We start from the raw sequence: 23,925 nt of genomic DNA on the forward strand, positions 1-23,925 counted from the left end.
GGTTCAGATACCCATGACCATTCACGTGTGCGTCTTCCACGTTATAGCAAGAGTGACATCACAATGACCTCATTCCTCTCTTTGAGCACACAGAAACGACATGCATCAGCAGCAGCATTGATTATATAAGTATTTATACTGCACCTCCGATGCAGTAGATCCCATGGTGCCAGAGCAAAGCAGTATTTGAAATAATCACTCATTAAGGAAGTGAATTCAGAGCAAATACAATGTTCAAACACAATACAATGTGCGCAAGATACGCAACAAACAAGAGAAGAACACTTCAAAAGGGAATGTACTCGTCACTGCTGGAACAATATAAAATATGGAATGATCGTAAATGATAAATAATTTGTTGGGGATATTTTTCAGTTGTCACGTATGCGATGTATTACAGTGGGACTCCTCAACCGTGCTCAATGGGGACTTGGGCTGGGAAGAGGCACTTTACAAATCTCAATTAATTTAATTATCTGCATTTGTTTGTGGATTTGCCCCCCCCCCCCACGTGACTAATAATCCGTGAAATCCGTGTGGATAACAGCGATGGCGCGTTTGTGGGAGACCACTTCAGGGTGGCTCACAGCCCTAGACATTTTCGGGTCAAAGGGAGTAATTTGCCACTCGGTGGACTTCTCCACAAATCTGGCTGTCGCCTGATGAAGCTAGTTGTAATTACTGGCGAAACGTCGTACTCAGATTGTAAATGTTGTGGCTTGGCTCTCCAACACACCGGTGTGTTGCTGTACAAGTGACGAATTGGCATGTTCTTATTCTTGGTTCTTTCTGTGAGGTCACGTAGATATAAAACAACAATCAAAATTAAAAGCAAAAAACCCAGGACGTTTCGATCGCAACACAAGCGGTCTTCAGGTGGAGAGAAAAGAGGGGGCAAGCTTCCAAATGCAGCTGCTTATAAAGGGCTCCAGAGCGAGTGGGCGAGGGAAAGGGCTGGCACATTCTGTTTACGTGACAACCCTTACTAGTTGGCTGTGTCGGGTGGTGGCGGGTTTTAACGACACATTTATACATTTACGCGATCTAACCCAACAAAAAGGCCTCTACTCTGTCCTTCAGTCCGCGGTGGCATCATGAGCGGCGAGTCGGGGCAGTGGCAGAATGATCACCATCATCACCGCCACCATCGTCATTTGCCGCTCCGTGCTCACTGCTGAATGAAGGCAATTTGTGGCCGTCGCCATCCCCGATTGTCTTGCACGGTCACAATCCATCTCTCGCGCACGATTAATGGGTCTCGGTGCTCCACATCTGCCGCGCGGTCGTCCTCTCCGGGGCACATTCTCGATGCGCCACGCTCTCGTCCGCGTGCAATGGGAACGATTTTCACTCGGCACGGCGGGGGAAGGACAGGGGACGAGTGCGACGGGAGGGCTAAGCGCGCGTCTCGTGGGATGTTCCACAGCGATGTTAAAATATTACGACAACAATATTCGATCCTCTTTCGGTTTTTTTCGGTAAAGTCACGTAGGTAAAAAAATGAAATCAAATAAATGAAAACAACTAAATTAAATCACGACGTTTCGGGCGCAACACAAGGACAACGTAGCGATAGCACACACGCTTAAGCGGTTGTGCTTTCGCTACGTTGTCCCCACCTGAAGAAGGACGCTTGTTTTGCGCCCGAAACGTTGTGATTTAATTTAGTTGTTTTCATTTATTTTGTTTTATTTTTTTACCTACGTGACTTTACCGGAGAAAAAACAAAGAGTATGAATCCTTGCAGTCACGAAAGCTTAAAATCTAGAAACACCTTTATCGTCGTCACCTTCCACCGACCCATTATTATCAGCAATCCGGTTGTCATATGACAGCACAATACCTAACAAAAATAACTAACAAAAATTATCAGACAAATGTGTCTCCTTCGCATATCCGTCCGTGTGAGCACAGCTTCTTGTGTGCGGCTCCGTGGATAATGGGAGGAATTTGCAGCGTAGCCACTGCTGAGTCGCTGTCCTGACTCACAATGTGTAAATGTGGGGCATGGACGTGTGGATCAGAGGAGTTTACCCAGATCAGTGGGTGCCCTGTATAATGGGAGTTCCAAGTAATAGAGCACGGATGAGAGGAGTTTTACTCTATTTTATACGTCTATTAGTTTAGGCCTGTGCGCTGCGATTGGATGGCGGTGTTATTTGCCAGGTTAAATCCATGAAATTGTTGTTAACTTCAAGAGACTTGACCATATTGCGGTGCCTTGAAAATACGTAACAGATGTATGTTACGTTAAATGATGAAAACGAATCAGGCTCATTACTCTTTAAAAGCCCCGTTCCAACATTCACAGGTGCTGCTTTTAATAGCGACATTTACGGGGAGGTATTTTAAAATGAAGAATACGTTACTTTAAATGTTCATCGCAACACTTGCTACGTTCGTGAGACGCATTTTAAATGTGATTACATTGCTTGGTTCGACTAGGCGAGGTCAAAATTATTTTGAACAACGGACCCTATGAAACGAATTTAATGTGATATCGAGACGAGACTTGTTTCAAACATTACTGCAGGAGTTTGAATATGGTACTAAATTCGGTTTATTTTATTGAAAGCTATATTTAACCCACGTGATGCATTTATTTGTGTAAATACGTTAACCATTTAATTGCTTTCAAAATATCGACAAATCAAATGTTATTAACTGCTCGTATTGGCGTCTCAAGTTTTGGATCTCAGGAAGCTGGATCCATTAGTGGACTGAACCTTCGGGTAATATATTGAACATGTTCAGGAAACCCAAATCCACTTCCATCGCAGTGTTGGCACAGGTCGACATCAAAGTCTCGAGCTACATGCCTTTTACTGGACATCAAAGGCACCGCAAACATCACTCAAAAAGAGACAGTTGCGTTACAAATGTATAGTTCCAATGCACCTACATTTGCAAGCTATACACAACTTCTACAATTAAAATCAAGTCCATTTGCTCGCCTTGCCACGGCTCAATATTTCCTGCACAAGAAAGCAATGCGCGAACGTAAGAACATCCGACCCAAACGGAACTGTCGTACGGCAGATATGTGCGACGTGAATTATTTGAATTTTTATTTAAAGCTTTCGTGCCTGCAGGGATTCATATTCTTGGTTCTTTCGGTAAAGTCACGTAGAAGGGATATAATAAAATAATAAATGTTTTATATTTATATTATTTCATTATTTCCCTTCTACGTGACTTTACTGAAAGGACCAAGAATGTGAATTATTTGGTCTTCTTTGCAAGAGCCTTGTCTCAATGGGCTTGCGCCTGGTTGCACTTGACTTGATTAATGGTCGTGCCAGTGTTGCGGTGAAGGGGCATGCGATGCATGAATTGTCTTGTCACCGATGCTCTGTGCGGGCAGTGCCGGCTCTATGACCTGCGTGCGGACCGGGAGGTGGCCGTCTTCTCCAAGGAGAGCATCATCTTCGGAGCCTCCAGTGTCGACTTCTCACTGAGCGGTAAGCGTCTCCTTCAGCTCCACTGAATAAAATATTGAATACTTTTTTTTAAAGACGCTTTAATGAAATGTACTGTCCGAGCTGCCCCTCCCCCTGCCCCCTTCCCCCATCGCCCCGCCCCCTCCTTCCACATCCCCCGCCCCTGGGCGTGGCTCCCCGTGGCTTGCCGTGACGTAAGGGACCACGTGGTGATTTACAGGCAACGTGAGTTGAGCGTCGACAATTAGACCCGTAAAAAATAATTTTAAAAAATATATATATTTTATTTTCAATGATAGAATATAGTATTGTCATCAGTATGACACACCTATACCAAGTTTGCAGTCGATACGACATTGGGAATACGGTTAAAATTGAGTTACAAGATTTTTGGATACGACAAGACATACAGTAAGTTAAATAAAAGCGTGTAAAAGGTTTTAAAATATATGTTTTGGATGTTTTTATGATAGAATATCGTGTTGTCATCAGAATGACATACCTATACGAAGTTTGCAGTCGATAGCACATTGGGAAGTGTGTAAAAATTGAGTTATAAGATTTCTTTTTTGAGGATACAACAGACGAAGTGAGTTAAATAAAAGCGTGTAATAATAATAAAAAGGAAATCGGTGCATAATTCACGCCATTGTTCACACATCACGTTGCTCTTCCTATGACTACTTCTTATGCGTGTGTATGTAGACCTTCTTTCGCACCGTACGTAGCCACCTGTGCTAATCGTAGGTGTCTGCTATTTCATTAACCCAATATTATGCAGCTGCATAATACTTAAACTAGTATATGCTTTTGAAATTTAATTCAATACCAAAACCCTTTGGATGTCATCATCAGCTCGGTGAGGGTCTCCCCACGTTGTTTCCATCCCAATTGGTTCTGTGATGTAAAATTCACCAAGAACCTGCGCTATAGCTGATTTCATCGCTCCATCTCCACGGTGTACGGGTCTTGGGTGCTTTCCCTCCCTTGGTTGTCACTGTGTTGTCTCTTCTAGAATCGGATTGATGGTTATGCATGTGGCAATTGGTGGACAAACCTTTCCAAAACCCGCTTGTGCATGTGTTTGGTTAGTCCCTAAATTATTTGTTATTCTGTTCACAATGGTCTTTGTGAACAACCTATCCACATATGATAGTTACGTTTATTTATTAGGTATAGCCCTATGAGCCATGTGGCTCTTGACTCGGGTGAAACCGCAACAAACAAAAACATGAACACAGAATATCTTAAAATGACGACACGCAACAGAAACATCCAGGAAAAACCAGCAAAATCTTCCAGAAAAAAACCACCGTATAACAAGGCATTGTGCAAAAATCACAATGGGATTTAAGTAAAAAAAAAATAACAACCAAAAGACAATTTAGATTAAAGTTATCAGGCTAATTCAGTACTTCAATAAACAAACTTGGCTTAACCGTAACGTAATAGGCTGTTATAGAGCTGTACATTGCAATATTCCATTGCTGTCAAGTATTATGGTTCAATCTTTCTCCCTAGGGCCTGACATTTGTGAATTGCCAATCATCAACCTCTTTTGTGCTGCTTTCATGCTCCCATTGGTCGCTTGACATTTTCAGTCACCTTTGTTTTGTAGTCTCTGATCTCTTATTCCATTACTTTCCTGATAATTTTGCAGAATTATTTGTCCTCAGTGTTTTGTTCAGCATCTACATTTTTATAACGCTCCTCTTCCTGCAACTGCTGCTAAAGGTGCCGGGATGTGGTCGTCCTCGTTGTTAAAGAGCTGCTCAGCTCAACGCCAGCTGAATATCTATCACCATGTTAGTTAATATATGATTTAAATTGGTGACATCCATTTTGTTCCTCTAGGTGTTTAAATCTGTCGCTTTTAATTCGTCTAAAATAGGCCACCCGCTGACCTAGATTATTTTGCTATCACTACGCTAAAAGCTCTTGAACCTGGACGCGAGTAAGCTGGAATTTGGGGTCAGCCAGAAAGGTCGCTGGGGTAAATACAGTGAACTCCCTTAACCTGCGGTGGGGGGGGGGGCCTCCCCGCAGATCCTGCAATCTGTGGCGACATGCAAAATAAATAAAAATCCATGATGTCAGATAATGTGTATTCTTTCGTGGATTATAGTTTTGGGCTATGCGGCTCCGTTAATTTGCGGTGAAAATGTTACTTATAGGAGGAGGGCAGGACGTGAGCTGGGGACTCCATTGTTCATTGGAAAAAATTGTGGATCATAGGAGCCCCGCCATTTTTGTTTCCTGAAACCCAAATGGAGCACATGTTCCACTTTGGTCTCTTGTCAATGTCTTTTGCATTATAAAAAATTTATATCCACATCTAAAGCATGCACACATGATTAACTGCTCAAATATCACGTCAGCACAGTTTGTGCTACATAAACCTAAATCAAAATATTATAATAATAATAATAAAAATACATTTTATTCTCTCTATTTACATCTCCGTTTATGTATCTCCTTCTAGATTTGTCTCTTTGCAGCACAGTTTGTCTTTTTCTATCACGGGCTAGCTACTTCGAACCCTGCAATGCCTATTTTATGTGTGTAAATATATACATATATAGTCCCTTCGTGGAGACTTGCAGATATTAGGAGAAAAAAAACAGCTCCTGAAATTGTGTAGTTCTGTTTTGCATAAGTACATAGACTATTAAAAATAAACCAACAGAGAAACCTCTGACCTGAACACTTATCACGGTGCTAATTAAGCTGCACCCACGAGGAGATGGCATGTGTATTTGCAAGAGCAATTCTAAATCTGCTGATGGTACTTATGAAGTGTACTAATTCACAGACACTAGTAGCAGGTACTCTCTCTCTTTTATTCCGGCCTTCACAGCCCTAGGGGATAACTATATAACTGGTCGGGACAGCCAACATGCTTCCACAGCTTGAAGAGGGCGAAGATCACAACGACGACGGCACAACGAGTTCTACTGCAGATAGCAGCAGCCCCGACTGTGAGTCAGAGCTCGCCTTTTATCCTGCCCAGCGTGGCCAGGCTACACCCTCGGCCCTGCACCCTTCTGGATCCCCCAGGAGGCTCCGTGCCTTGCCCACAGGTGCAACTGGTAGAACAGGCTGCAACCCCTAATTCCATTGTTTACCAATCTCCCAGCGGCACGCGCTGCAGTGATTCATTCAATGTCACTACACTTATCTGTACTTATCTATGGAATTCAGTGAAGCTGCGGCACATTGTGGAAGATGCATTGACATATAGAAGAGCTTTGATAAAGCAGACCCAGGTGCTAAGTGTGCCAGAGACACACAAGTAGCTATGGAGACGTTAAAGAAACACAGAGGGATCTATGTTATAAAAATATAATTGTGCACAAACACAAATAACAAAACGTTCAATACACTCGTCAATACCAGTCTTAAAAGTGACACTATATAATCGGTGACATATGGGGCAATTGTAATTTTTCATAGCACATAGAGAACACAGAGAGACAGAGTTAATCCATGAAGCTTGGATACTATACTTAACACTGTGGGGCCTGATCAACATCACATTTGAAATTTTTTCTGATAAAGTATTTTTTTAATTGAACGCGAATAGTTACCTATTAGTAGCTATTGAGTAACACACCCTTTATGAATAAAAATTTGTTACTAAATAAGCTCATTTGTCGGGAAAGGAAAATGAATAAGTGTTGTGAGCTCTATGAGCCGGAGTTAGAAGGATGCACGAGGAGAGAAAGCCATTGGGAGCAGGTAGCCGAGCCATCTCGGGAGCGTGACCTTCGCTGAGTCTATTGGGTCATGGAAGCGAGGGAGGGAGAGGTGTTTGGAAAGGTGGCAGATGACCCTTTGTAGAACTTCTCCAGGGAGGAGAGGTCAGTTTAAAATAGGGTGATACATTTTCAGGAATGTCGGGGTTCAGGTGTGTGTTTCTTTAGCATCGAATGTTCGGCAGCGGTCGTGATCCAGCGTTGGGGGAGACTTGTTTTTTGTTGGAGATATTTGGAGTCCCGTTTCTATCGTGACAGGCTGAGGGATGTTAATGGAAGGTGGCGAGGAGGTAACAGGATAGGCAAAAGGATGAGCGAACAGAGTCAGACATCACAAAGCTCTTTATAATTGTATTGCCCCTTTCAAAGAAATAGGCCAATTGTTCACACTTGGCAACGACTGGGGTAGTGGAGGAAGCCAGGTTCGGAGGGAGCATGAGGGAGTGTACAGTGCTACAAATGCATTCAGTATTCCCAGCAACCTTCTTAATCAGGACAAAGCAGTACTGACCGATATTCTTAGGTTTTTTCGGTAAAGTCACGTAGGTAAAACATCAAAATTAATGAAAATAAAATAAAACAAAAAATCACGACGTTTCGGAACGTCGTGATTTTTTATTTTATTTTATTTCCATTAATTTTGATGTTTTACCTACGTGACTTTACCGAAAAAACCTAAGAATATGATTCCTTGCAGTCACGAAAGCTTCAAATCTAGAATCAGTACTGACTGACTGTTAGGTCTTGGTGTGGATATTCCATCTGGTTTTGAATCTCAATGCCAGATTTCTTCCACTGCCTCTCAAGTCTCTTCTCACGCATAATGGGCCAAGGAGCTTCTCTTGATTGTGTGTCTCTGTGTGGTTGAAGGTATGCATGCATCTGTGGTCTGAGTGTATGTGGTGTGGATTTCTGTGTGTCGGTGTGTTTGTGAGCGTGTGTGTCTTTTTGTTTGTACACGCTAATGGGAGTGATGGCAAAGTGGTTAGTGTGCTGCTCTACAAACCCGGCGACCCGAGTTCGATTCCCGCACACGGCCAGTGACGATTATTTGAACCAGTCCTGGGCCTCCCCTAGGTGGACTCAGCCTCGAATGAGTACCTGGTGCGTAAACATCGCCACTGGGGAGACAAAGGCGGCCGGCCGTGGTGCTGGCCACCCAACCCCCTTGTTTGCCAATCCGGCCTTCATAGGTGCTTGCTGACAGCGCTTGCCCCAACAGTCTGTTAAAGGCGAAACGGATGATTTTTCTCTTTGTACACACTAACAGCGCTTGCTCCAACAGTCTGTTAAAGGCTATATGGGGATCTTTGTTTTGTATCAATGTGCAAGGTTTGTGAGCTCTCTGTGGTCCCCAGTAGACACACACAGCCACCCCCACCAAACTCGAGTGTGTGACCGCAGGGGAATTCAGCCGTGAAATATAATGCACTCTCTCTGGTTTCTAATATGTGTGGCAGAGTCCGTGTTAAAGAATGATCTGACATTTCTATCGTTCTCCGGGAAATGGGTATGTGGGGAATCTGAACACCCAGGTGCACCATGAGATTTGGTGTCAAGTTACTCCCCTGTCTATGCACACATGGGGTATTTATGTTCATTGCATAGACACACAATGTATGAATGCTGTGATAATGCATTTTACACGTTTATATGCTGGTACAGGTGTTAATATGGTCAAATAAACCCTCATATGCCATAGGGCTTGGGGAGGCCCTCATCCAGCAGTGGGTGAACAAAACGGCCGTACATGTACGAATACGTTTCACATACACCGACGCCCTCTCTGCCACGTGCACGAAACTACCGGAGTGGGGAAATATTAGCATTGTTTTTGGATACGGATGGACCAGACAATGATACCTAATTCGCACCTGAGTGGAAGTTAGCCCATTATCTGAGTTTTGGCTCCCCCCCTTCTGTGCATGTGTAATGCCGTTGAGGACTCTTGGACACCCGGGGTTGAGGCACACGTATTTTTTCCGCAACAGTTGTCACAACCGCGGACATACAATACTGGAGGGGGTATCGGCCCCCTCACCCGGCTAGCTGGGAATGCACTGCTAGCTATCTCTGACCTACCTCCTAGTCCTCCACTAACGGGCTAGGGGAGGCTGTCTGGCCCGACACTGGTAAGTCGGGCTACGGTACCCGGAACCAGAGCACTAGCTCTGGTTCTCGGGACCACGCCGCTGGCTCGGTCCTGCGCGGCCCTGACAAGGGCGGCGTCCCAGGGGAGTCCAGGGCTCTAGCTAGACGATCTTCGGTCTTCACTCGTTTAGCTTTAACATTCTGCCCCGAGCCCTCTGACACATCCCCCTTTATACTCAACCCCCGCTGAGGGGTGGGGCCCCGGGCTGCCTGGTGCGGACGTCGTTGAGAGCACCCCCCCGTGCACTCACGTAGCCCCGCCCACTGTGTTTGTTTCCCATAAGCTGCCATGCATAACGGCTCTCTCTCTAACACCCCTACACATGTACGAGGGTTGGGGCTGGGTCCATTGAGGGAGCGAAGTGGGGTAGGGTTTTTTATCAAACAAAAAAATGTGGTCACATTTTTTTCGTAGGCCCTTTAGTTTTCGTAAGCCCTAGGCACAGTGCCTACTGGATAATACGGCCCTGGCTTAGGGTACTTCAGGCCTATGGACTGTATTTCAAGCCACACACGTGCACCATATATGCACATGTGTGTATAACTAAGGCTATTAATTTCTGATTCTGTATCGCCGCCCATCGTGGATTTCTAACTGTGCGGCTTTTTGCTCCGTGGGATTTGAAACTTCGCGTTACTCGGGAGAGGATGCGAGTCTGGCATGCACGCTCGTGTGTTTCTAGAGGCTTCAGTGTGGTGCACGCATCCCCGATGTGGTCAAGTGGGGGGGTTGCTGGGTGACAGTGCCCTAGCTTGGCCCCCTGTGAGTTCACGCATGCACAGAGCCGTCCATCCTCTTCTGTGTCAAATCAGCCTCAAATTGGCTCAGTGGGAGCATGCCGATCTCTTGCTGGCACACGTTGCCCACAACATCCCGTTTGATTTGTGTGCGTTTTACACGTGGGTACTGTGTGCGGTGACGAGCAGAGCCTGGGTGTCCATCTGGAGACCACCTGTCTATTGATCATACGCTTTTACAATTATTCTAAAACGTTGTGAAAATGAAAGTTGGCAACGTCCTATTATAGTATTTAAAGAAAGTAACCATTTGGTATAAAATATTGCAATGATTCCCAACGATCTTGTCATATATGCGTACACTCATCAGAACATGTATTAAATAATTTTCATTCCTTCAATAAGTAATTCCATATTTACGTGGATTATAATAAAACGTGCTAAACGAGAGAGGCAGCGACGTGCACGGCTTTGTCACGTTCCAGACGAACGGGTGAGTGTAAGGCTTTCGAATCGCCGGTGTACACACGCGTGATCATGACCTCGCATGACCATGCCCCCTACGTAACGAAACTAAACAATGTTTTATTTCACCAGGTAAGGCCCACTGAGCCACATAGCTCTTTGTCAGAAGCAACTTGGTCACAAATGATAGCTCAACGAAGTGGCTTATCATGTGGACATTTATAGCAGATAAAGAATCTAAACGCGTGTTGCTAAATGTGGAGGAAAACACCGGAGGACCCAGAGAAAAATCGAAGCGACCACGGGGAGAACACACAGACTCCAAATATACAGACGTCAGGGTCAGGATCGAGCCCACGACCTCCTGTATACCAGGCGATGTAGTTAACATCTCGCCGCCACGGCCGGCCGTGTCCCCGCGTGACACCACCACCATTGCGTCATTCGTCTTGCACAGCCGCTCGAGTTGCCGCACGTGGCCGCACGTGACGTCCTTGGGCCAGACCAGATATCAGTACCACCCAAGATGGCCAAACTTCAATGGTGCCATTTTATTTGTTACACCAACAAAAGTAAAATAATACATAATAACCTTTCAAAATGAAGAGCTGTTTAATTTTTCTCGCAGGAAACCTGTTTTTGCACCTATCGCAATAACGCCTATTTGCCCGGACGTTACAAATAAAACATTCCAACACCTCTGCTGTTAATTAAGACAATAAATAATTTTCAAAATGGATGTTTGTCCCCAAGGCATGTATTTCATACATATTATTGCATTTATTCACGCTTGTTCTTCGATTTAAGTGACTTAGTTAAGTCTGGAATAGATTGGCGCTATCTTGTTTTCTTTCTGTTTCTAGCAGCTTGTTTGCTCATGATCATTTACTGGCTGGTGAGGCAAGTACTGGTGGTTCTGTATTATTTCTGTTCAGTAAAGATATCTAAAGTGATAACTTTACCCTCAATGTATTGTTAATGTACCTGTTAAGATTATTGGTTAAGGTCAGGTACTACAGGCAAAAATAATTACATCTGTTCATTTTGTCATATTTTATATTTTTTTATATTCTGCTTCTATAAATTATAAACTTTCATAACATGCACATAATTTTATACAAACTTCGCCAAGTAAACAAAGCCTTAAGTTGGCGTTTTTTAGCATCTTTCATCGCAATTTGTCTCCGCATTATAAGAAATAACCTCGTGAAATTGCTTATCATTGACAAGCTTATTCTCTGGAGCAGACGTCTAGCTTAGTCACATATGGCTATTTACTTTGCTGTCATGGCAACAAGCGGGGGAACACAAGTCTAACTCTCAAATCTCATTGCTACGAGCATCACAATGCCAGAACTGGCATTGAGATTTTCTCAAAATTACATTTTGCATGCCGAGTTTGACAACTCTTGTTTCATAATTGGTAAAGCCACGTAATTATACATACTGCTTCCTACTTGAAATAGCTAGCAATTTTTTTTTATATCTTGTCATTTTCATTTTATGTGGTATTATATAAAAAAATAAGCGAAACTCTATTTTGTTAAGTGTATTTTAACATAATTAACTGAAAGAACAATATTTTGACAAAATCCTCTGTAGATTACCAACCAATTAGTTATTGATCACATTAAAATAAACGAAAAAGTTCTGACTTCATCTACGAAGTCAAGATTATATTTGACATAATATGCAAATTTGTGCAAATTTTATGCGATAACACAATATGCACAAATGAATGGGGGGAAATTCACAATACCAAAAAGCTTCTATTTTTGTGTATATTCATCTGGTAATTTTTGATTCTGATAAAAGGACATACATTTTTTGTTGCCTATTCACCTGTAGTACCTCCCCTTAATTTAGTTAAGATTAGTTAAGATTAATTTTACCCTTCATCAATGTTAGTTTAGTTTTTGGGTTGTAACTCTCTGCTGCCATCAATGTGTAACCAAAGTACTGACAGATGAATTCAGGTTTTGCATCAAAGTAATGATGATTTCTGATTGTACTGTATGGTACAGGTGAAAACTGACTGAATATACTGAATAGACTACTATGCCCAGATGTCTCAGTTGCCCATCACATACCCAGATGTGTACACGGAATTCATGGAAGGAGGCTTCTCAGTTCAACTGGGCTCCACCAATCCCGTTGGCCGAATCCCTGTTGACCAAGCTATAGAAGAAACGGTGAACATAGACACCCAGACAGCCGGAGGGACAAAGGGATTCAGCTTGAAGCCAGGAGCCGTGACCAAATATTACCTAACAGCTGAGTACAGAAGCATGAACCTCAGACAGCTGAGAGACCTGGTAGGTCAAGGCAGGTCCAAACTGACCCATTCAGATCTACAGGGTCCAAGGGTCAAGAGAGATTAAGCAGATGTACATTCTCTCATTGACCTTATGGAGAATAACTGGATCAATCCTATGTGCCATGATGAGACAGATCTCGTTAGCCTCTCTACTGGCACTATGGCTCCACCTGGTGTGACCAGGGATCTCTTGAGAGCTCTTGAGATGGGAGAAGAGGCCTACCAGGTTATTCAAGCAAACAAGGTTAGATAAATTCCACGGCAAGATGACCAAGCAAAGTCTGAAGACACTCTCCAATATCAGCACAAAAAACAGCACATGGAAAGAAAGCACAGGATGTGGTTCTGAAGGCAGATAGAAACCTGTTCAGCCACATGATCACCTGTCCCATCTACCAGAAGTGTGGGACGCAGAACCGCACACGGTTTGTCGATATCAGCAATCTGGCAAGGTCACTAGGAGACATCATCTCTGACAGCCTAATTGACTTACACGCCTTCACAGGCTGCGACGCTGTCAGTGCATTCGCCGGTCAAGGGAAGCTGAATGCCCTGAAGATGGCGAGAAAGGACACTTCCTGCCAAGAGACTATTAGTCGACTGGGGCAGTTATGGAATGTGAGTGACGAGCTGTTCCAGAAAATTGAGCCGTTCACCTGTCGCATGTATGTTGCTAATAGCAGCACTGGTGAGGTGAACGAACTGCGCTGCCAGCTCTTCTGCACCAAAAGGGGAGAAGTCGAGTCCAGCCAGCTGCCACCATGTAGAGACTGTCTCTTTATGCATGTTCAACAATCAGGCAGCAATCTGGAAGTGCTGTCTGCAGGCTAACCCTGTGGTGCCAAGCCCTACTGAGTATGGATGGACAGACGATGATGGCAAGCTGGCCATTTACTGGATGCGCTCCGCACCCGCACCAGATATGGTCTTGGAACTGCTAGTATGCAAGTGTTCATGCAAAATGCCAAGCTGCACGTGCCTGTCAAATTGACTGACATGCAGGTTACAGACCTGGAGTAACCAAAAACTGCAGGATGATCCAGAACCTGACTTTGAACTCGTGGAGTCAGATGACGAGATAGACGAGAAGTTTGACGAGTTACAGAGGGTGGTGATTCTGATGATATTACTGTGGTAGTAGTACATTGATGCACAGTGTGGTGATTCTGGACTTGGTTACCCTTGTTAACACCATCTAAGTACACACAGAGCTTGATAACAATAATGTAACCTTCTTCACATATACCCATCACTAACGATATATATGGGGTTACATGTATCATTGACTAAGTATATGCGAATGTCAATGTTTATAGTATTCAAGTGGCTCCTTACCTCACTATGGTATTCCTTATTATCCTGTGTTTTTATTGTGTATTTAAACCAATAAAGACCGATCTTGATTTGAAGCTTTCGTGACGGCAGGGATCCATATTCTTTGGTTCTTTCGGTTAAGTCAAATGAAGACCAGTTTGTGACCTAACTGGCTTTGGTCGAGGTAGTTATTCAGTAATAATGCCCATTTCATCGTTCCGGACGCCTGTCCTAGGGTATGGGTATAAAAGTCATGGTGACTACAACTAAGCTGCCACTCCGCAAAGGTTATCATATCAGAATATGTCCCACACACGTGGAGGATTACAAAAACATGACTACACTTTGACACCTAAGGTGGTACCAATAATTAATTGTTTTCGGTCTGGGCCCATGGACTGGTGGCCCCAGCGGTGCTGTGAACATAACTGCGGGAACCGGTAGGGTAGTGATTATCCTGGTCGCGTACATCGGTGGCATGTGGCATCTTAACCTGTGCTGAGCATACCCAGGGTGCATGCATTCTTAAACAAGTGACTGTGCCAGATGCAAAGTGGTTCATGTCTTCAGTTTTAACACGTAGGCTTCTGCGACCAATATCATCCATAATAGAGGTTGTTTTGGGTTCGATCGTGTAAATATATAAATGTGTTGTTAAACCCGCCACCACGCGACACAGCCAACTAGTAAGGGTTGTCACGTAAATAAAACATGACAATTCGTCACTAGTACAGCACACCGGTGTGTTGGAGAGCCAAGCCACAACATTTCGATGAAGCTAGTTGTAATTACTGGCGAAACGTCGCACTCAGTCCCACATATAATAAGAGTTGCAGATAAAAGGGCTGCAGGTTAGAGGAGTTCGGTAATACAGGTAGTCCTCTACTTACGATGGAGATGCGTTACGACGACCCCATCGTAAGTCAAAAATATCGTAAGTCGAAGATGACCTAGCCTACCCAGGAGTCTTAAAGAATGGTTAGAATTTAGCACAACAGAGAAATTTACAGTACCGTACTGTCTAAGCTATATACTGTATGTATTAATTGATTACAATACTGTATTGCACAGTAAAATGTAAAGTAAAAAAAAACAAGGTAAATTCTGAGCCTACCTATATGAACTGCAATTTAATAGAAAGTTTTTTCAGGAAACAATCCTATCTGCATCACACAAGGCGGGAGATGCGTACATTCCAACAGCGTCCCAACGTACAGTATCGTACCTCGTACGCTGCTGCGTTTGCCTTCCGCGCGAAATTTAAAATATTTTACAATTTTGTCGTATCGCTATCGCCATCGTAAGATCAAAATATCGTAAGTCGGACCGTCGTAACTCGGGGACTATCTGTAGTTCTGTCGATACTTACTGTGGCTTGGCGGCGACATGTTTACACCCTCAGGTGCTGTTCCATCTCTAATAGGTGCTCACGGACAGTGTTTCGCCCGGAAAATATTTATCCAGTCGAACACAATTATAAAAGCAACCTTTGTATTTGTAAATTTGTATATGACGTTGTCTTGGTACGAGTATACAAGTCTTGAGATGTGCATTTGAACAACAAAACGCGTTCATACGCCTTCGAGAGCATGTGCTTGGATTCATGAACGCGTGAACGTTTGCGCTTGCATTATTATTAGGTATCTGTGTATGCGTGCACTGGCCTGAGCGTGTTTTTGCCTGTGGAATTGTAACCGTGGTGTTCGCTAAAAGCACTTGCCCCAACAGTCTTTTACGGCTATTCCGGGGATCTTTGTTGTGATTGTGGCAGTGCAACAGTTAATGCGCTGCGCTACGAACTCAGCGACCCGAGTTCGATTCCCGTTCACGGCCAACACCAGTGACGATTATCTGAACCGGTCCTGGGCCTCCCCTAGGTCGACTCAGCCTCAAATGAGAACCTGGTGCGGTGCGTAAAATCATCGCCACTCGGGAGAGAAAGGACGACCGGGGCGTGGTGCTGGCCACACAGTGCCGGATTAAGCTAGTGCGGGGCCTGTAGCATATGTTATAAAGGGGCCCTAAAAAACAAACATAAATATTAAAACACAAATGTTTAACTTGCATAGTAAAGTAATTGTATTTTTTCATTTGCTAAACAGCCAGATAATACGATAAATCGCAAACCTTAAACACCCGGTCGTTCGTAAAAGTTGAAGGCAGTATAGTACTATAGTAATAAAGCACGCTCAGAATCACTGAACCGGAATTGATAGCTTGAAAGTATTTAGTGCGGGGCCCGTAGCATATGTATCTACTTTTGCTACTTCGATAATCCGGCACTGTGGCCACCCACCCGCTCGTGTGCCGTGCCGGCCTTCATAGGTGCTCACAAACAGCACTTGCCCCAACAATGTGTTAAGCCTATACGGGGGGGGGGGGGGGTGGGTTCTTTGTCTTTGTTGTGACTGTGTGGTTAGGCCGCCTGCTGTTTTCCGGCTATAACGACTACACAATCAACGTGTGGGATGTACTCAAGGGATCGCGCGTCTCCATCCTGTTCGGTCACGAGAACCGCGTGAGCACACTGCGCGTCTCCCCCGACGGAACCGCCTTCTGCACCGGCTCCTGGGACCACACGCTCAGGGTAAGCGGCCTCCCTTCGAACCCAGATCTCGCCGGCCACTGATGGTGACGCACGGTAACGCGCGCGAGCACACAAAGACAAAGATCCCCTGTATAGCCTGTAACAGACTGTTGGCGCAAGTGCTGTTAGCGAGCACCTATAAAGGCCGGCACGGCACACAAGGGGGTGGGTGGCCAACACCACGCCCGGTCGCCTTTGTCTCCCCAGTGGCGATGTTTACACACCGCACCAGGTACTCATTTGAGGCTGAGTCGACCTAGGGGAGGCCCAGTGTTGCACACTCGAAATGAAGGACGTGGGCAGGTGCTCCAAATCGAGGGCAAACACATTTATTGTGGTTAATCTGTAAAATGCAACAGCACGTGTGTCACACACAGCAATCCTCAACCGAGTCGCCATTAACCACGTGACTGGTGTACAAGTGCGGTTAGTCAATAACCCTGCGAGCCCCCTACAGGCCCAACTCCGTTATCGCATGCTGGTGTACACATGTGCATCGATGTACTGCACAGCACATAAGGACTTTCACAAAACCACACTTTACTCCCTTGCTGCACGAGGAAATAATTAGAAGAGTGGTCCATTCCTAATGTGCCACACCAAGACCGGTTCAAATAATCGTCACCGGTGTTGGCCGTGAGTGGGAATCGAACCCGGTTCTCAAGGTTCGTAGCGCAGCACGCTAACCGCTACACTACCGCACACCAGATCTCGCGGACTTTCACAAAACCACATTTTACTCCCTTGCTGCACGAGGAAATAATTAGAAGAGTGGTCCATTCCTAATGTGCCACACCAGGACCGGTTCAAATAATCGTCACCGGTGTTGGCCGTGAGCGGGAATCGAACCCGGTTCACAAGGTTCGTAGCGCAGCACGCTAACCGCTACACTACCGCACACCAGATCTCGCCAGCCACCGACGGTGACTGACGGTGGTAACGCGCCCGAGCGCACGCACACACAGTCACACACATCCTGGGGACAGCAGCCAACGGCCACTTGCGACAGCCTCGTCAAGAGTTGTGCCGGTGACCGTGCGCATTGCTCAATGGGCTGCAGGGCGGCGCACTGGTGGCGCTCGTTTCCTCACAGCAAGGGCCACCTGGGTTCGATTCCCGACTCGTGGGGTTTGTATGTACACCTCCCTCTGTTGTGCATGGGGTTTCTTCCGTCTTTCTCCCATAACTTGAGAAACACACGATGTTAACTGGTACTGGCCAAATGCCCCAATGATGAAAAATGATCTGCAAATTACTCATTTGGGATTACACACTGCAGCTACACCAACCCGTACTTCGAAAACAACTTGGCAGAAAAAGTCTTCAGGCTCGGGGTTTCCTGGGTACACGAACATAATCATTTGTCTCAATGTAAACTGCACTGTAGCGAGGTTGCTTATCAGACTGAATTCAACTGGAAGGAATAATGTTCTTTTATGCAAAGGGCATTTAAAATTGTTCATATTCTTTTCTTGGAGACATGGTTTGTATCCTGGTTATTTGCAATACACATTTTTCCAGCTGACAAGAAAGATGAAATTGCTATTTCTGAGCTCTTGGTCCCACATACATTGTCCCATTAATATGAATTACTTTATTTAACGAATTTTTAGACAAAGTAGGGCACGAGCAACTTCAAAGCTTATGCGAGGTCCTCAGATGCAGCACTGAAGTGTAGACACGGCTACAGTTCTATATTTGCTCATCTAATACAGGAGCAGAGCCAGTGTTGCGCTTGTAAATGGTGTGGAGCAAGAATCGTATTTGTGGATAGGCCCGTTTGTGCCTGACAGAGGGCTCCGCTTCAGCAGAGCTCCTGGAAACCCACGAGGTGAATTGCCTTTCCACGCGGAATGGCCGCCTTGACAGAGAATGAATCTTTACTCTTTGTTTTTTTCGGTAAAGTCACGTAGGTGAAAAAATAAAAAGAAACAAAGAGTATGGATCCTTGCAGTCACGAAAACTTCAAATCTAGAAAGAATGAATCTTGCTTTATGCTCTTTGCTCACGTCTCCATTTATCACTCCCACGAGGTGGGAATAATTGAAGGTAACTAAAGACGACGTGAAATTAATGTTTTTTTTTCCGAGATTAAATTATCCACACCTGGTGGGAGCGATAATTAAACAGTGAACGGAACATCTTAACCTGACCTCCCATGTTCCCTCGTATCTGTTAACTTTGTCATGTCACAACTTCTTAAGAGTGGGTGGTAACATGCTTTTAAGTATAAAATACGGTCACTTGCAGCGCATTCTGTGATGGTGTCCAAAAACGCTCAAAAGACCTCAAGTGTCAACTGATTCAGGTCATAGGTCATCGGTGTGAACATCACGGGGCCTGATTTGTGCAGCACATTTGATGGTCTATTGTCAGTCACCGTTCAGAAAGCTTCAAATAACTCTGTGTTTATACTGAAATCAGATGAAATAGGGAGTGAAACTCGTGTCGCTCTGCTTGCTGAATGCCTGCTCCACGTTCTGCCTGGACACTGACGGTGCTCGTAACGCAACGGGAAAATCAAAACACAGCACCGCTTTGAAACAGCAGTGTTGTAGCCCATGATATCTATGTTTTCATAAATCACGGGTTTATATAACGCCTATTATTTCAAAATATAATAAAGGACCACGATGTCCGACCGGGGCATAAGTGACACAGCGGTATGATTGCAACCATGGCTTTTTTAACTTTAAGGAGGGTTAGTGTTCAGTGATAAAAAAAGCCGCCTGCAGCTAAGGTATGACTGAGGAGTGGTGTATTATATAAGAGTCGGTCGGTGATAATAACTCTTAAGAACGTTAACATTGCACAAAAACTGCTAAATGTTGGGGGTAACTTTTTACTACATTGCTGTAGTTATACTGTGAGTAATGTCCTCCACTAAAGTGGTTAATTAAATCCATATGACTTAAGAACAATGTATGCAACTTGCCAAAACTTTAAACGAATGTGATGGCCTGTTAAATGAGCTGTTATTGACTAATTAAATATTTGCTCGTGCAGCATTGGCAGTAGGGCACAAGCACAAACCACACAATTCAATACATTCGTCAATACGACTGTGTTAAAAGGAAATGTATAAAATAGGGACTGTTTTCGGCAATGGCATTTCTTCATAGCACATGAAGAAGGGTCATCTCCCAAAACGTCACCTATGATATACTGTATACAGGTAACGTTTTTTTACAATAAAACCTATCAATTTTAAGGCAGTGTTATTGATTAGTGTGTTGGGGTTTTATCGTAATTGTTGAACGGTTTGTATTTTAATAAAAATGCATTTCAAGGTCATAATTTATTACTATACTACTTTCATTACTTCCCGTCTTTTCGGATCAGAAGGGAATCGGACACGAGTCTGGTTCGTACTTTGGTTGAATTAGGCGATCAGCTGTTGCGTAGCCAGGTGGTGGCAGTGTTGAGTGTCGCCCTTGGTATGCTTGGGCTTTCTCCTGTACTCAAGTTTCTTCCCACCCATGAATGTTATTGGCCAAACATCCCAATGTAAGACCCTTCCCGAAGAAGGGTAATGAGACTGGGTGAGACTTTCCTGGCTTAATAATTGGCATTGTTATCATGCAAAAATCAAACATTCCTCGACTGTACTTTCAAAGTACACTAAATGAAAAAAATATCTTGATGGTGGAATGTTAGCTCGTTTTTGACCGTTGCTTTGCAGTATATATTGTGTCAGGTTTGTGGAGAGCATAAGCTGTTTACATACAGTGGCTCTTAGACTCTAGTGTTTTCATTTCACCTGTAGGAAGAGACAGCCATGCTTCCTTGCATATACTTTTGCATGCTTTTGTTCTGTACATATGTACAACTCTTTTGCAATCCTATTGCCGAATGGGTCGTGGGGATTGTTTAGTTATACTTCACCATGCTACTCAGTGTGGGTTAGTACCGATTGTAAATGTTGTGGCTTGGCTCTCCAACACACCGGTGTGCTGTACTAGTGTAGTGAGTCCAACTGAGTCGCAGACGTTGTCTTGGGAGCAACACTATTTGTTATTGCATCAACTCAACACACAGCATCACGTGACCTACACTCGGGTGTTGAACGCCCATCTCACCACGCTATGGCAGAACTAGACACGGTCCCGCTATCCCGGTCCGGACCACGAGCTGGGTCCCGGACCGCGTGGCTAGAAGCTTCTTCAACCCGACGTGGGTCTTCACTCACCAACAGTCAAGAAAACCCCGAGCCCCACATGGGGCCCCGTTATATCGTCCCAGGCTGGAGCTGGCTCCGTCTCTCGCCCCGCCCAGCTCGATCTCTCTGGCCCCTTCCCGAAGGCTCCCGAGAGCTCTTCTATACCACGTGACCACCCAGCGGCCTCCGTCCACTGGTGGCCCCTCTCCAATATCATCCGGTCACGTGTTGGCAGGTCAACCAGCGTATCATGCCCCAACGTAACCCTGGCTGGCTGACTCTCTCGCTCCCTCACCGGGAGCTCGCACCGCACACTGTACGTGGTGCCTCTGCGCTAACCAGCACTCACCCAAGCCCCGCTAGGACCGGTACTACGCCCAGTAACCAAGTTGCACATAATGACAACACAATATCCGCCGTGGCCTCGTAAGCCCGGCACCAGACAGTGACATTCACAGTCACTACACTAGTAACGAATTGGCCACGTTCTGTTTACGTGACAACCCTTACTCCTTGGCTGTGTCGGGTGGTGGCGGGTTTAACGACACATTTATATATGTACGCGATCTAACCTAAAAAAACATGTATGATGGATGATATTGGTCGCGAAAGCCTCCTGCGTGTTAAACTTGGTAAAGATGGGGAGCATAGTACTGTACAGCAATAGATATTGCTGCAATGCCCTCTGCTGACAGCAGCATGGTGTGTGGTGGTCACCAGGCTCGGAGCGCTGATGAGATGAGAGGCAGATTGGGTCGAACGAGACTCAATCGTGCGTCCTGGATCACGACCCGAATCCAGTTCCAACATGATACAATCTGATTCTTTGTTTCACATATCCGACCACGGAGTCCTGATCAAGCAGTAGATACTTTTCCACGTCAACGAAGCAGATATATTTTAATTATTGTGGAATAATGCACAATGGTTGTTCAATTGTATAGTGTGTTAAGTATTCATAGCCTATTAAATTATCTAAAGTCACATTACTGTCAATTCAGTCATTTCACAACACTGTAGATTCACACGGCTGCAGATTCTATCGTTTTAGCACTGTTGATGCTGTATTTGCATTACTGTGTGTAAACATAGCGATGCATTAAAACAAATGTTACCCAATCTGCCGATCCAAACATAACCAGGTGTTAATCAAGTCAGATTCTCATCGATGTTATGGAAGGACAGCTGAACACTTCTTCAAATCAGTAAATGCATTTTAAACACCTCCTCGAGGCGTATTCGTGCTCTTTGGCCTCTAAGACAACACTATCGGCAGGCAAGCTCACTAAGGTGTATGGCTGCACACCTGCCATGCTACCATTTGTGTGCTCTGAAGCAGGCCCATTGCCCAAAACGTCACCCATTATATATTTTCCCCTTAAAGTTCACAGTGTTATTGCCGAATTTGTTGAGTTTATGTTTGTATGTAGCCCTATGGAGTGGGGTGTGAGACACTAATGTGAAGCACAAGCGCTTACGCGTGTGAGTGATGTCATGCACTCCACCATGAACATGAACAAGATGCCATAACAAGGGCATTGCTTTTATATACTCAAAGTACCGAGAAGCCCAAGTAAACTAGAATGTGTGGGAGAAAGCGCTTGCACCGGATTGCTTGGCCACCTTGTTAAGAAATCATTTCATGGCTCTGACATGAATGTATTTCAACATTATTCAACGTTCCAAAAATATTAAAATACGCACAGTATTACAATACTTTATACAAAGAGTAACAAAAAGTAATGTATCTCCTTACCCCACACCCCCCCTCTCTATCTCTTCCCCCCCCCTTTTTCCTCCCCCCTCTCTTACCTATATAGCCTCTTGTTACAGCAGCCCTTTTGCCCACTTCAGCAATTGTTTCTTGCTGTGGTTGTCCCACCTGATGACGGACGCTTGTGTTGTGCCCGAAACGTCGTGATTTAATTTATTTTATTTTATACCTACGTGACTTTACCGAAAGAACCAAAGAGTATGGATCCCTGCAGTCACGAAAACTTCAAATCAAGATTGAAATGTCTCTACAAGTCTTTTTTTCAGTGGGACTTTAATTAAAAACCGACTGGGGGTCAATAGTTTACTGTGTTCTACTGCTTCACACCGTCGCCTATTCACCACCGCGATGGGAGTCCCTGATGCGTATGTGTGCGTGTGTGCGTTTTTTTCTCCCCACAGGTTTGGGCCTGACGTTTGTTCAAGCGAGAATGGACAAGGTGCACCGTCTTTTTTTTCCTTTCTCCAAAGTGTTTTTCCAGAGATTCATGTTTTGCATGTCTAGCTGTCAGTTTTCCCTTACCGGCACAACTGCTTTCTGTGGCTGTCGTGATGATTGTAACGGTGCAGTTATTATTTTATTTGGAACATCCGATTTTTAGGATGGCACCAAACAAATGTCAACGACTCATCCCTCCCGAATTTTAAGATTTCACCTTTCACGTTAATCTCAAATAACCCTGAATGTGCACCAACTCATAATGAAATAAATCCTTTCCATGAGACTGTGATGTCTCCTGTTAATGTTATATCCAAACAATGTCCACTCTTTGGATAAAAATAATCCAGCCTAGTTTACTTGCATCTATAAACTTGAGATGAACCCATCTCCAGGGCCGGACTGACACACGGGCTTTTATGGCCTGCAGCCTGGGGCCTCGAATATAGAGGGGCTGCCACACTATATATACCATGTAGAATACAATATATTGCATAAATAAGTAGCGTGTTACTGTGTGGATTCGGAACAGCTGTATTCAGCCGGAGCAGACTGCCTTAGCTGAAGAGGGGCTTCAAAACCAAATCGATTACAGCCACGGGTTTTACCCCTTACACGGATCCCGGCAGGGCCCATCCATACATCTTCCCAGGAACAAGATCTATTCTAAGCATATTCCGGTAGGAAGAGGTAAATGTCTTCCTAAAACTGATGTTGTAACTCCGAAACTCTGAAAACTGCTCAAATGTAGCGATGTATCTGGAGTGAAGTCTTCCTCCATTGTGGC

At 44.6% G+C, this 23,925-nt stretch overlaps 1 protein-coding gene across 1 annotated transcript in view; it reads left to right on the forward strand.

Moving 5' to 3' along the window:
• LOC144736506 (guanine nucleotide-binding protein subunit beta-5) overlaps positions 1–23,424 on the forward strand; it is a 68,845-nt gene extending 45,421 nt beyond the window's left edge. The window contains exons 9-11 of the mRNA XM_078619051.1: positions 3,365–3,461; positions 16,601–16,767; positions 23,102–23,424. Of these exons, the coding sequence (XP_078475177.1) occupies positions 3,365–3,461; positions 16,601–16,767; positions 23,102–23,113 (276 nt within the window). The 3' untranslated portion in view covers positions 23,114–23,424. The remainder of the gene's footprint in view (positions 1–3,364; positions 3,462–16,600; positions 16,768–23,101) is intronic.
• The last annotated feature ends 501 nt before the right edge of the window (positions 23,425–23,925 follow it).

This window comes from Lampetra planeri, chromosome 3, assembly GCF_965212315.1.
Source record: "Lampetra planeri chromosome 3, kcLamPlan1.2.h2, whole genome shotgun sequence".
NCBI lineage: Eukaryota > Metazoa > Chordata > Hyperoartia > Petromyzontiformes > Petromyzontidae > Lampetra > Lampetra planeri.